Genomic DNA, 14,160 nt, shown 5'->3' with positions numbered 1-14,160 from the left:
TATTACAAGAGATAAAGAATCCTTTAAATGGTTTGCGTTTTGCACAAAAATTACTGCAAAATACAGCTGTCTCAGAAAATCAGAAACAATTTCTTGATACTAGTGATGCTTGTGAGAGACAAATTATGACAATTATTGAGGATGCGGATTTTGGAAGTATTGATGAAGGGTGAGTGTCTCTTGTTGCTCTCTAACCCTACATGGACTCTCTGTATAAGATTGTGCTTTCCTTTCATCACTACTTATCACTGATGTTTAAGGCATCATTATCTACTTAGCACTGCAATATTTTATTTATGTAAATACTTGTATAAAGACAATTAGTATTCCAAACTTCTCACATGTAATGCTAATATTGCAGAACTTTGCAGCTAAAAATAGAAGAGTTTTTTCTGGGAAATATCCTAGATGCCATTGTCAGCCAAGTCATGATCTTGATAAGAGAAAGAAACTTGCAGCTCTTTCATGAAATTCCTGATGAAATTAAAACGCTTACTCTATTCGGTGACCAAATAAGGCTTCAAGTGGTCTTGTCTAACTTTTTGATCAATTTGGTTTGCCACCACACCATCTCCCAATGGCTGGGTAGAAATAAAGATTTCACCTGGGCTGAAGATAATACAGGATGGAAGTGAGTTTATTCATCTGCAGTTCAGGTACACAAACTGACCCTCGTTTTGATATGATGATCAGCACAGGTGGTTAATTGGTTGCTAATGCTTCTCCGCTTAAGAGATTTGCTATCATATTATATAACAAAGTTCTGAGTTCAAGATATATCGAGTCTATATGGTTTGATACTTTCTGTTTTCATTTTCATTGAAAATGTAAGTGAAAATGCTTTTGGTGAGGTTGAAGGGAAAATATCCCGTGGAAACATTTTTCTAAGATAGGCTGAAAAAATCAAATGTCTAAAAGATGTTTCTTAGCAGTTTCACAAAATCACCGGGGAAAATTTTGTAATTTCACAGGAGAATCTAAAATAAATATTCAAGAAAATAAATGATTTGACAATTTCGTGTTATCAAACTCTGATATCAAATAACATCTGTGCCCCCATTTATATACTTTTGACTTGGAAACAAATGAACAAACATTTAATTTTACAAAGAAGAAATATTTTTGAAATAATAAAAATTTCCGAATGATACTGGGTTGTAAAAGTGGGGGAATTCTTTGTTCGATGCAAGTGCAGATACTCTACAAATCTTTAAAAATGTGTAGAATATGCACTTCTCATCTACATTGTCTAGATCTAATTGAGACAGTTCAAAGTTGGTGTCAATAATCTAAATCTTATCATTATTATTAATTTTTTGATTAAAGCCATCATTTTTCTAAAGTGACAGTTAAGAAACATATATATTTGTGTTTACAGAGAATAAGGTCTCATTTTGTTATCCTGTCCATGCAGAATGACCCATGCCGGTCAAGGTCTTCCTTCTGAAATTCTTCAGGAAATGTTTGAAGGTGGGAATAAATGGACTACACAGGAAGGTCTAGGGCTATACATGTCAGAAAAATCCTCATTAGGATGAATGGCCATGTCCACTATGTAAGAGAACAGAACAAGTGTTACTTCCTCATTGATATTCAGCTTAGAACAAGAAAAGAAAGCCAGAGGATTTCTCAGGCGGCAGAGACAAGCATGTCATCTTAGATTTGTTCACCTGAGATACAGTCATCAGCAAATAAGTCTCTAACCCAGCTTGGGGAACTGGCAGATTTCTGATAAGCACCGACTTTTAATTCTGGGTTCAACTATGAAGCATCAGTATCTAAACAATAAAGTTGTATAGTGTTCAATATGCATTCGACTCTTGTCTGAGCCATGGGGCAACACTTTAGATTATACTTGGAGAAAGTGTCATATCCTAATTTGAAATCTGTAAATATCAAAGTTTTTTTCTGTGATCAGTTCGTGTTAGAGATCATGGAGAATTTGCCCCTGCCTGGCGGCGATGTTTTCCAGTTAGACCTTCTACATTCATGCATTCATGTTTTCCATGAGAAAGTGATACAAAAGCATACATAAACGTGTATATGGCTGATGCTGTAGCATTTACAGAATAATAGAGGAGTTGCTAACCTACCACTACCCAGCCTAGGCTACAAAGATTTCTTATAATTGTTGTCATGTTATTCTTTGTATGAGTAGTTTTATCTGCTGCCTATATTTGCTCACTTCAACTATCTGCATAAATGACAACATATATTTCCATGAAATAATTTAACTTCTGAATGAACTGAAGGCTTTTTGTTAAATTTTTTTTCCTTTTCCTTTGGCATCAGGAGGCTTTGCTTGCTTTTTATCATTTTTTTTTTAATCACCTACTAACAAGATCCTCACATTGGCAACAGGATCCAAACTCACGACTTTGTAGATTATAAGCTGACTCTTTACTAACTAAACTAATTTTTGTTGGTTGCTTTTTATCATATTAATACAGAAAGTAACTCCAAATTTTGAAGTTGGGCTTCCGAGGATGTGTGGCTTTTTACACCATTGAATGATTAGTACGTTGAGAGCTTACCCAGGGCAGAGAGATCAGATGATTGTTGAATGGCCAAACAACCATTGACAAAGGAGAAAGAAAATCGATAGTCAGACTTGTGAAATCCAGTTTTTCAACTCAATTTTTCTTGACTTCATGACTTAACGTTGAGGAACAACATAATTCATGATCATTATTCATTATTTTGGAAGAAAAGTTGAGGGGTAAGTGAAAAATGAAAAATTAGGCACCAAAAAAAAAAAAAGATTAGACGAGAATCTACAGAAGTTAAGTGAAAAAAGAAAAGTTAAGAGATAAATGAAGTGTTCAAGACTTTCGACATGTAAGGATATTTTTGCAACTTGATTTTAGTAAGTTGTTGAATGTAACTAACGTACTTCATTTATTAAACTGAGGGATACATGACATGGGTTTCAGAGGCTTACAAAAATTCTAAATGAAAAACTATTATCCAATAATTTTTACGCTAATACTGCAGAAAATTGCCTTCAACAGCCTGGTGATTGATCCTACAACTTCTGTTGCTTAATGATCAACTAAAGGGTACTGAACGATGAAAAATAGCATAAATTTTGACAGCATAACTTCAAATAACAAAGGAAGATTCTTAACTAGACCTAACATACCAAAAGACACATAGACCAATTAAACAAAAAGAGAAATACGTATGTCAGACAAAACTTTTCAGTCTGAACCAATGTTGACGTGCATACATATCTCTCTATTCATAACTGATTTAATCTATTCATCTTCGATAGATTGAGCCTGACTGAGAATTCTTCCATAACAAATATGCACTGTTGATGTGATTCTCTGCTTCCCATAAAGAAAAATGAGTGGATAAGCGAGCGGCAGAGCCCCGAAGAAAAATTGAATCTTTTTTCCAATCTAGTAGTGCTTTGGCACCAGAAGGAAGACCCAGATGGTACATGTGATGGACAACAAAAGCAAGGAAGAAGAAAGAGATGTGGCTGAGTTAGGGCTTTCTGTTGGCTCCAAACCAAAGTCTGTTGATCCACCACCAGCCATTGTTGTAGTTGGAGTAGTTGGAGTCATAATAGGACTTGGTGGACTTGGTGGAGTTACATAGGTTGGTGGACTAATGCTGCAATCAGAGAGGGAAAGAAAGGATTATAAGGTATAGTGTTAATCACATTTTTCAAATTCTGTTCCTTGCCAGATGAAGTTCTATTGATTCTCACCTTTGTGTTTTGGGAGTTGCATAGCGGCAGTTCCCATTACCTGCAACAGTGTAAGGTAATAATTAAAATGTTATGGTCTTGTTACTAGGATTCTATTCACAGTCTTTCTTTTTCCTCTTACAACTATCTGGTATTCAGTATCATTGACTAATTTAGATTTGTTTTGTTGGGTCCAAATAGAAAGTAGCTCTCTAATGTATTTTTCTTCAATTCACGAGGTTCAAATTCTTGAACTTGATTAAGGGATACCAAGTCTCTCCTACTCAATCCAACCACTTTTAGTAGGATTCTATTCACATTCTAATCCTACTTCATAGATTCTCTAAAGGTAAGACTACTTGAAAATAGTTTAGCCTTCAAATATAAACTATCCAAATATACACTAAGTACTTAAATATAATTTTCCCCCGAAAATGACAACATAGAAAGATCTATGAGTGGTGGCATGCTTACTTGGGTCAGTGCTAGTGAGTGTTGCAGTTCCTCCAAACGCACAGCTTGTAGGAGCAGGATTCTTCTGGTAGTAATCATTGAAAGCATAAGAAGCATGGTCCCTGACAGTGTTAGGGTTATAACAGCTTGCTCCTGGTTGGATTGCTGAACAATCTGCTCCTCCATAGCCACAAGCATAATCAAGAGCCACCTGCAGAGCTGTGTCTGAAGCTCCCTGGCTTGCAACACACCATTGACCCCCTCCTGATGATGTTGCAGGAGGATTAGGGTTAGGGTTTGTGTTTGTGTTTGGGACTGTTGGAGGGGTCTGCCCAGTTGTGTCTGGTGTTTGAGGAATTGTTGGAGTTTGCCCTGTTGTGTCTGGTGTTTGAGGAATTGTTGGGGTTTGCCCTGTTGTGTCTGGTGTTTGAGGAATTGTTGGGGTTTGCCCTGTTGTGTCTGGTGTTTGAGGAATTGTTGGGGTTTGCCCTGTTGTGTCTGGTGTTTGAGGATTTGTTGGGTTCACTGTGGGGTATGGATTATCTGTCCCTGGGGTTGTAGGGTTCACTACTGGAACATCATCTAATTGAGTAAAGTCAGATCTTGAGAAAATTTCTTGGTTTTCTTCATCTGTTAATAATTTTGCTGTCACTACTACACCTGCAAACAGAAACCAAGGATTTCAAAGACTTGCTTTTTGAAGTCTAAAGAGGTTACTGTCTAAAGAAGATTGAATCTGGGTTTGAGTTCTATCTTAACCTGAAACCCAATGGGATTAGTATACTACTAGATTAGACTTGATGGATTAAGTTTTGCTCAAAAGATCACAACTATATGGAGCTATTCATGGCTTAAGGTATAGATATTTTTCTGTTAATTTGAGGCTTAAATGTAGCATGAATAATTGATTTGGTGATGAAGTAAGAAGCACTAGTCTTTTTCCCTCCCTCGCACAAGTAAATAGAAGTGTTCACAACTGAATCAAATAAGCAATTATTTAAATAGAATAAAATTTTAAATTTAAGGTAAAATTGAATTTTCATGTGTCAAATCCAATTTAGTTGACTCAATTAACACCAAATTGAATCGAATGAGCAAGGAGATGATGTTTTGGGTGATGAATGTATTCATCAGACTTTTCTTTTTTGGAAAAAAAATAAGTATGTTCTTGAAATGGATTTATATTATTTTAAGAAATAAATCACTTAATAATATCTAAATCATACATAAAATGATCAAAACCTGAAAAAAGTTCAATCAGTTCAGATTGATCCTATAAACACCTTTAAATATAAGATATTACTGCCAGCACTCTCAATTAATATTTCTGAAGTAACAACATTTTCAATGAACAACAATTTATTTACTCACAAAACAATTTCATTATTTTTTTTTAAACAAAAAAGTACTAATAATTTGTTGCTCTTCGTTAATTAATGACCGAAATTTTCCTCACTAGTCAAGCTATGAATCAATGCTTGAAACTACAGACGTAAAATCAAACAAAATGCTACCACAGAGACCAGAGAATTCAGAATCAAAAACCAAAAAAAAAAATAATAATACCTGAACTGAAGAAGAAGAAGAGAAGAGTCAAGTAGAAGAAGGTAAAAAACCAGCGAGGGCGAGCTGTTTCACTCATTATTTCTGCAGAATATGGATTTGGGTTCTTTGTTGTTGCTTGAAGAAACAATGTTAGAGAAGCCAAGATTTATTACAACTCAAGGGAAGCATCAATGGAGTTCCTATTCTGAAGAATTTCACCTTTTTTGTTTTTGCATCTTGCACAGATATTCTTATATAAATAAACTAACCAACTAAAGCTTCAAGAATCATAGCTTTCTTGGATCAAACCCCAGAAGGAAGAATATAAGAAAACTTGAGAAAGGAGACTTACGATTGTTGAAATCGGCAAGCAAGTGACGGTGCAAAAAGCAGCCCAAAAAAAGTAACTGTTTGGACTCAAAGATGATGCTTGCTCTGCGTCTGTGTGTGTGAATATATATATATATATATATATATATATATATAAGTCTATTTATATCAGGAGTGCTTTCTGGTTAGAGATAATATTTTATACTGTTTCATGGGACTGAAACAAAAGCTAAAGCTGATGCAGGGTGGTGGTTTTGTGCTTTCGTTGGCTTTCTGGATTTGTAACGATGAGTCTTGTCCCCTTTCTATTCTTCTGCACCTAAGGCACAACCATTTTCTTTCCCTCTGAAGGAAGAATCATTATAATTTTTTTATATATCATTTGTAAGAGTATTTTTTTAGGCATAGGTATCATTCTATCAAAGGGCAATCATGTTCAAGACGTTGTCAGGTACTAAATATAAGTACTTCTTCCAGCAAGAATTCAAATCTTAATTCACCATATTGTAAAAGACTAACCCTTTCTATTAGACCTAACCTCCGTTTGTAGAAGCTACATAATTAATTTATATGGATTAAAAAATTAGTTAATCTAATTACTTGTAAAATATGTGTGTTAGTTTTTCTAAAATACTTCTTTTAATTTGCATTGAGATTACAAAGTCCTTTTAATATATACAATGGAATAATAAGTAGGAACAGTTGCAGAAGACAAAATACTACAACAAGAAAAAAACCCCTAACCAAATATTTAGGATTGAAGATATTATTTCTTTTAATGACATACTTTGTTTTTAAATTTAATAAATGGAACATTATATTACTCCGATTCTAAATATAAAACATATTTTATAGTGTAATTTATACTACAAAATAGGTTTTACATTTAAAACCAGAATAGTACTTTATTTGGGTGTATATATAATCCTTCTATATACACACACAGTTTTAAATCCTAAAAATAAATCTCTTAATATATCACCAAAAATAAAAAGCTTATATATTAGGGAAACAAATTCTAGAAACTTTCATGTATGTGTAAGCTTATATGTTGGGCGTCTTTATATATCAGCTGAAACAAATAATGAAATGTTTTTAGTTAGGAAAATTATGATGTGAAAGTGTGCATATTTATTTACATTTTTTATTATTTTAAAATATTAAAAAAATCATCTACTAATGTTAGAGGTTGAGTATAAAGGATTTAGAGAAATTTGGTTAAAAAATCCCTCTTTAAAAATTTAATTAGATAAAAGGACTAAAATTTGAGCACATACAACGTTTTTTTTTTTGTATACAAACAATTTTGTATTGATAATTGTTACGCATCATTGGTAATATATTACACATAGTGAAAAAAAAGTTATACTCACATATCATAGTTGCACTTACTCAAATTTAAGTCTTTTTAGCTATAAAGTTTTTAAACAAAGCCTTTTAACCAAATTTTCTAAGGACTCATTATTAGTATTCTTTGAGTAAGATTTGGTATTCAAATATTGTAAACAAATAAATAAAGTTGGAAAAGCTTTTCTGTAATATTATAATTTGAAACTCAGAAAAAAATGCATTCTTATAAAAATAATTTTAACATAATTTTTATTAAGAAAAAAATTCTGAAGAGTAACTAAAACAAAGAAGCAAAGAGATGCGATTCTTCGCATAGGAAATCTCTAGTTCTGTGATTACTACCTTCTTCATTAAGAAGAAAGTTCTATTTTGTCTCTCTCAAGCTTCTCCTGCCACATTGTTTGTGTCCCATGTACTACTCTGATTTTAAATATAAGATAATTATACTACAAAATAAATATTATATTTACAATTTAATAACATAAATTACATTGTAAAATAGATTTTCTATTTAGGACCAAAAGAGTTTATCAATGTGATTATAATTATTAATTCTTAATCACTAGTTATTTAGTATTTAAGACTAAAAAAACACGTTGCTAGTAATATATAATTGTGCGTTATTCTTAATATCATTTTGGCTTACTTAAAAAAACACAGAGTTCTGATAAAGTAAAGTAATTGTCTCCTACATGTTGATATTTCAATAATCACAAGCAAATTACACCATAGCATATACACACACAAAAGGGGAATTTTTTTCAGGTTAAAATTTTTCTCCCCTTCGTTGTTGCTCTTGACTATATCTTTATTATCTTTATAAAGTGTTTAGATTAAATTTTAATAACATATATTCAATTTATATTTAAAAAAATCGTCAAATTTAATTTGAATCCTCTCATAGGATTTTTTTTTTTCATCATTAAGACATAAACACTTACAGGCTAAAGTTGTGAGTGCGATAGAGTTTATACTTTTTACTTGTAAAAAAGTTTTCATGCCATTAGGCTAGTCAGCTTCTCAAAGTACATTTGGCGAGTTTCACGACGTTAGACCACAAAACTCTTGGCCAAAGAGTTATAATTAATTATTTTAGCTTGGATTAGAATTAATCATCAAATAAGTCATAATTATTTATAAGTTTAAGCGAACTACTCAAACACAACCCAGCCCATCATTAAAAGAAGGCCCAATACATTTCAACAAGTTAAAAAAAATGTGGGCCAGATCCACGCCCAAAATTAGCCCACAGTTTAGCCCAACATCTACAAAGGAAAAAAGCTGATCTGCTTTGATGCGCTCTGGGGGCTTATAGCAAAATTTAAATCCACAATTTGGGAGCTATGATGGGCAATTTTATCAGCTAAACTAAATTGACTGCAAATGACATTCTTGTATTTTCAAGAATATATATTTTTGTTGGCAAAAAATATAAGAAGAATTACAACTAAGGAAAAAAAATAATTATTAAAAAATCTCAAATAATTACAGAAGGATGACAACTTTCAGAACTTATTTTGTAATTTTTTTTCCTAATTCTCCCAATATATAACATCTAAATAGAATGGTCAATCGGCAGATGTCATAGTAGTGGCATGAAAATCCTTACGTAACTTTTAGAAAGATATATATATATATATATATATATAAAGTAGTGATATCGTTAAGAAATTAATTAATTTTTTAAAAATTGTTTGATCAAATATTACTTTACATGTTTAATAATTTATAATATCAATATTAAAAATTTACTAGTTTATAACATGACTATCAATAAGGTAAAAAAAAAAATCACTATCAATAATTCTTGGTTGAAACATGAAGAGAGTCAGCAAACATGCCAATATGCCATTTCCTTCTGTAACGCTGTTCCATGTTTCGGACCCTCCGCGACAATGTGGGTCGCCTTCTTCCTCGTTTCCGCTCGCAGAAATCCATTCACCTCTCTCGTTCTCTCCAATGGAAGCTTCGGGACGAGTACAAGCTTCCTCCGACCGAATTGGTCGACCGAATCTGTCGCCTCCTCGTTCTCCATCGTTTCCGGGCTCTACAGCAACTGTCCTTCCACTTCTCCGACCAGCTCATGGACTCTGTTCTCCGCAGGCTCAAACTTAACCCCACTGCGTGTTTGAGATTCTTTAAGTTCGCTTGCAAGCAGCAGAGTTACAGACCCGATGTCAAGTCATACTGCAAGATTGCTCACATACTGGCTAGAGCGCGAATGTACGACGAGACCAGGGTCTTCTTGAACGAATTGGTGGTGAATTACTGTAAGAATAATTACTGGGCAGTTGTTGTTTGGGATGAGATTGTTGCAGTTTATAGGGAGTTCTCGTTTTCTCCAACTGTCTTTGATATGATCTTGAAGGTATATTCGGAGAAGGGTATGACAAAGTATGCCTTACATGTTTTAGATAATATGGGCAAGTGGGGTCGTATCCCCAGTTTGAGGTCCTGCAATTGCTTGTTGAGTAAATTGGTTAAGAATGGTGAGTGTAGCACGGCGTTACTCGTTTTCGATCAGATGATGAGGTTAGATATTGTGCCTGATGTTTTTATGTGTACAATTATGGTGAATGCTTATTGTCAGGACGGAAGAGTGGCGGGGGCTTTTTGTTTTATGGAAGAGATGGAGAGGAAGATGGGATTTGAACCAAATGTTGTTACTTACAACGCTTTGCTTCATGGGCATGTAAACCAGGGAGATATAGAAGGGGCAGAAAAAGCATTGAGTTTGATGTCTAAAAGAGGTGTTTCAAGAAATGTGGTTACTTTCACCTTGTTGATAAAAGGTTACTGTAAGCGATCTAGGATGGATGAAGCAGAGAAGGTGCTTGAAGGCCTAGGGGAGGATGACTTGCTGGTAGTGGATGAACGTGTGTATGGCGTACTGCTGGATGGGTATTGTCAAATAGGCAAAATGGATGATGCCATTAGGACCCGAGATAAGATGTTAAAAAGAGGCTTGAAAATGAATATATTTATCTGCAACTCCTTGATCAAAGGGTACTGCAAGCATGGCCAAGTATGCAAAGCAGAAGAAGTCTTTTGCCAGATCCGGGATTGGAAGCTAAGGCCAGATTCTTATAGTTATAATACATTATTAGACGGTTATTGCAGGGAAGGACATATAAGCAAGGCTTTTATGCTTTGTGAGGAGATGTGGCGAGATGGAATTACTCAATTACCCGTCACTTACAATATTATTCTTAAGGGGTTAATTCGTGCTGGTTGTTATGATGATGCTTTGTGCCTTTGGCATTCAATGCTACAAAGGGGTGTGACTCCAAATGAAGTCAGTTACTGTACTCTGCTTCATTGCTTCTTTGAAATGGGAGACTCAGATAGCGCTATGATGCTATGGAAAGACATGTTAGGGAGGGGATTTACCAAGAGCAAAGTTGGTTTCAATACAGTGATCAGTGGTTTATGTAAGATGGGTAAGGTAGTGGAAGCAGAGGCAGTTTTCAGCAGAATGAAGGAGCTTGGATGTTCACCAGATGAAATGACGTACAGGACTCTGAGTGATGGGTATTGTAAAATTGGTAGTGTCATAGAAGCTTTTAAAATTAAGGACGTGATGGAGAGACAAGAACTTTCTCCTTCCATTGAAATGTATAATTCTCTTATTAATGGACTTTTCAAGTCTAGGAAGCCAACCAAAGTCAATGATCTCCTTGCTGAGATGCAGAGCAGAGGATTATCTCCTAATATTATCACCTATGGAACCCTTATTGCTGGTTGGTGCAATGAAGGTATATTCGATAAAGCCTTTAGTGTATATTTTGAGATGATTAATAGGGGGTTCTCTCCCAATTTGGTAGTCTGCAGCAAAATTGTCAGTAGCCTTTATAAGCTTGGTAGAATCAATGAAGCAACCGTACTCCTAGACAAGATGGTAGATTTTGACCTTCTTACAGTTCATAATTGCTCCCCGAAATTTCTCAAAACTGATATCATTAGTATAGAAACTGAGAAAATTGCTGATTCTCTTGATAGAAGTTTTATAAGCTATCATCTTTCCAAACCCAATAATGTCTTGCACAACATAACTATAGCAGGACTTTGTAAATCTGGGAAAGTTAAGGAAGCAAGAAACGTTTTATCAGCTTGGTTACTGAGAGATTTTCTTCCAGACAATTTCACATATGGTCCCTTAATTCATGCCCACTCAGTTGATGGCAATGTGAATGAAGCTTTCAACTTGAGAGACGAGATGCAGGAGAAAGATCTTGTTCCCAATATTACTACATATAATGCGTTAATAAATGGGCTGTGCAAGTCAGGGAATATGGATAGAGCACAGAGGCTTTTCCAGAAGCTTCCTCAAAAAGGGTTGGTTCCTAATGTTGTTACTTATAAAATAATGATGAATGGATACTGCAGAACTGGTGATTTTACTGAAGCCTCTACATTAAGAGAAAGGATGGTTGAAGAAGGGATTTGCTGATCACATACTTTGCCTTGACGGGCTTTTGGGCATAATCTCAAGTTTTGATCAGAGCATCCTATCAGGTTTGAATGAACCTTGTCTAATACTGATACACAATTCTTCTAAATGGAAAGCAAAAATAATGGATTTGCAATCGATTTTTGTTACCTGAAGCCAATTTTCAATTCACTAACTATTTAATTACAGGTCTTATCTTTCTGACCGTCACTATTGTGGTTTGTATTATCTTGATTGTTCAATGGTTATCCTTCTCATGATATCTATATTTACTTTGACTGGGTTGGCCTGAGGTTTCCTAAGGTTTATTCATATCAAGTTCAATTAGGTCTCTCTAGAATGTCATTTCTAGGGTCAAAGATGTCTATTAAGGTTTTCATAAGGGAATGGTTCTGCACTATTTATTATATTGATCCATTTGCAAATGACTTGTTTGTCTTTCTTGAGTAATACTTGTGCAAATTTAACAAGAGACTAAATTTGAATACAAATGATCATACTTGACACTTTCTAAGTGAGGTTATCTAGTCACATGCTAGTTGTGAGAATTGTGATAAGAAAAGGCTGTGCAACTAACATTACTTCTATTATGAATCTGACGAGATGGGACCCTATCTCGAGAGACTATCATGTCAAGGTGGGATAGCCTTGAGGCTCATCTTCCATCTTTGGTCACAATGCTTACTTGAAATTAATAAGAAACAAAAAATATGTAAGTACCAGTTGGTAACTAACAATAGGAGGTTAGGAGTTATGATGAGGTATGTTGATCATCTGGAATGGAGATGCACTCGGGAATTGGATTTTTTTTTTTTTGGTTGGTTTTTAGGTTATATCATGTGGTTCTTTTATTTATCCTTCAATGCGCTAATGGCAGAGCAGTCACAATCATTATGTCTATCTGGAGGAAAATGTCAAAGTGCCTGATGAAGACTATCCAGAGTTCAAAAGGGCCACTCGCTTTCCAGGGAACAGCAGATAAAAGGTCAACAATGGTTAGGAGATCCATAATCTGTTGCTGCAACGGCTTAAATAATGGTACCTCAGTGTCATCTATTCCCACTCAAATTTATGAGAATCATGGTTTTCTTGGCAATCATGGATCTTTGATTTTTGGTCAAGAGCAGATGTCACATTTGAATGGTTCATATCATTCCTGTAATAAATGTCCAAAAACAATGTGTTCAAGAGCGAGATTTATGAAGATTTGGGACGTGGGTGCTGCTGTTTTGCAAGATTTGTAAAAGAACATTTTTACTCAGAAGCTTAAGCTAATTAGTGAAGGTCACAATGGTTTTCATTAATATCTCTACTCTCTAGGGTGCTCCTTCAAGCAGAAGCCCTTTGAGCTTGAAATGTGGACAATGCACTGGCTCACCGTACTTTACTGAAGCTTAATTTTAAATAAGGAGGGTGGCAAAGAACAAACTTTGACGATTTGCCTGGAGAAGGTTTAATTCCACGTCAAGGACCATTTAAGATTAAAAGGGCAACTATGTCTACTTGCTCTCACAACTTTCAGTACCAAGCTACCAGGGCCATTAATATTATTGGTGGACATAATATTGTTCTGGTTTTTGTTCTCATGGCAGCATCATTGATGTATTTCTCGTCGCCATCAAAGATGAGTCCAGTCTATTCTCTTAAGTTGGCTAGATAATAGATTGGACTTTTCAGTTTTCAAATACTGTGCATTATTAGCTGCATGAAAGCCTATAATATAAAAACTATATCAACTATGTCTATTACAGAGATGTTCGTAGATTACGAGCACCTTAGTTGATATCGCCGCATCTGTGTGCAAAGTCTCTTCCTCAATTTCAGTGAGCTTTGGCTATAATTTGGTCCTGCATGTTGGTCAAGCTCTTGGATTCAGTAAAGATCCAATGTAAATTCTTCTTTGGTTAACTCTTAGCTTTCTTCCTTTAATATCAATTCTTTTGCTTTCTGACCCATTTCAAATCTCTTTCCAGTGATATGGGAATACATGTATAAAATTCCCCCCCCCCCCAAAAAAAAAAATCTTGCTTTTCCTGATACTACATCACGGTTTAATTGGATATTGGGATGGTAAAACGAGCTTCTTTTACTATGTATGGATTTTACTTCTTTATATCATTCTATCTAAATCCCTTGCACCCATGCAAAGTAGTTGGAATTTATTCTGTTTATAAATTTTCCCCATATGCTGCCTCCTCTTACTGCTTACTATCTTGAAGGAAAGGTATGATCACATTCACTCCACCGAAGTAGCAAGTCTTTGCTAGAGTAAGAGAAGTACCATCAGAGGGTTGCAACTCTTGAGAACGTGGCAGGACTACTGGAAATCTTCTTT

The 14,160-nt window shown here is 34.7% G+C and overlaps 2 protein-coding genes and 1 long non-coding RNA gene across 3 annotated transcripts; 2 read left to right on the top strand and 1 right to left on the bottom strand.

Annotated features, from left to right (window-relative positions):
* The first annotated feature begins 10 nt into the window (after window positions 1–10).
* On the top strand, window positions 11–1,511 carry LOC114759498 (uncharacterized). The gene is made up of 3 exons (XR_003741924.1): window positions 11–169; window positions 362–656; window positions 1,415–1,511. It is a non-coding gene; the product is annotated as an uncharacterized LOC114759498 (long non-coding RNA).
* A 1,671-nt stretch (window positions 1,512–3,182) lies between these two features.
* Window positions 3,183–9,250, bottom strand: LOC114759478 (integumentary mucin A.1-like). The gene is made up of 4 exons (XM_028948659.1): window positions 9,217–9,250; window positions 4,172–4,810; window positions 3,719–3,758; window positions 3,183–3,621 (listed from the first exon to the last, which is right to left on the bottom strand). Exons 1-4 carry the CDS (start codon window positions 9,248–9,250, stop codon window positions 3,405–3,407), a joined length of 930 nt encoding a protein of 309 aa, XP_028804492.1. The 3' UTR covers window positions 3,183–3,404.
* LOC114759468 (putative pentatricopeptide repeat-containing protein At1g19290) lies at window positions 9,249–12,288 on the top strand. The gene has a single exon (XM_028948648.1). The coding sequence runs from the start codon at window positions 9,249–9,251 to the stop codon at window positions 11,823–11,825; it is 2,577 nt and encodes an 858-aa protein (XP_028804481.1). The 3' UTR covers window positions 11,826–12,288.
* Window positions 12,289–14,160: the final 1,872 nt, after the last annotated feature.

This window comes from Neltuma alba, unplaced genomic scaffold (assembly GCF_004799145.2).
Source record: "Neltuma alba isolate B1F8T4 unplaced genomic scaffold, ASM479914v2 tig00001597_pilon, whole genome shotgun sequence".
In the NCBI taxonomy this organism is placed as follows: domain Eukaryota; kingdom Viridiplantae; phylum Streptophyta; class Magnoliopsida; order Fabales; family Fabaceae; genus Neltuma; species Neltuma alba.
This window is presented reverse-complemented; position numbering and strand designations above follow the sequence as displayed.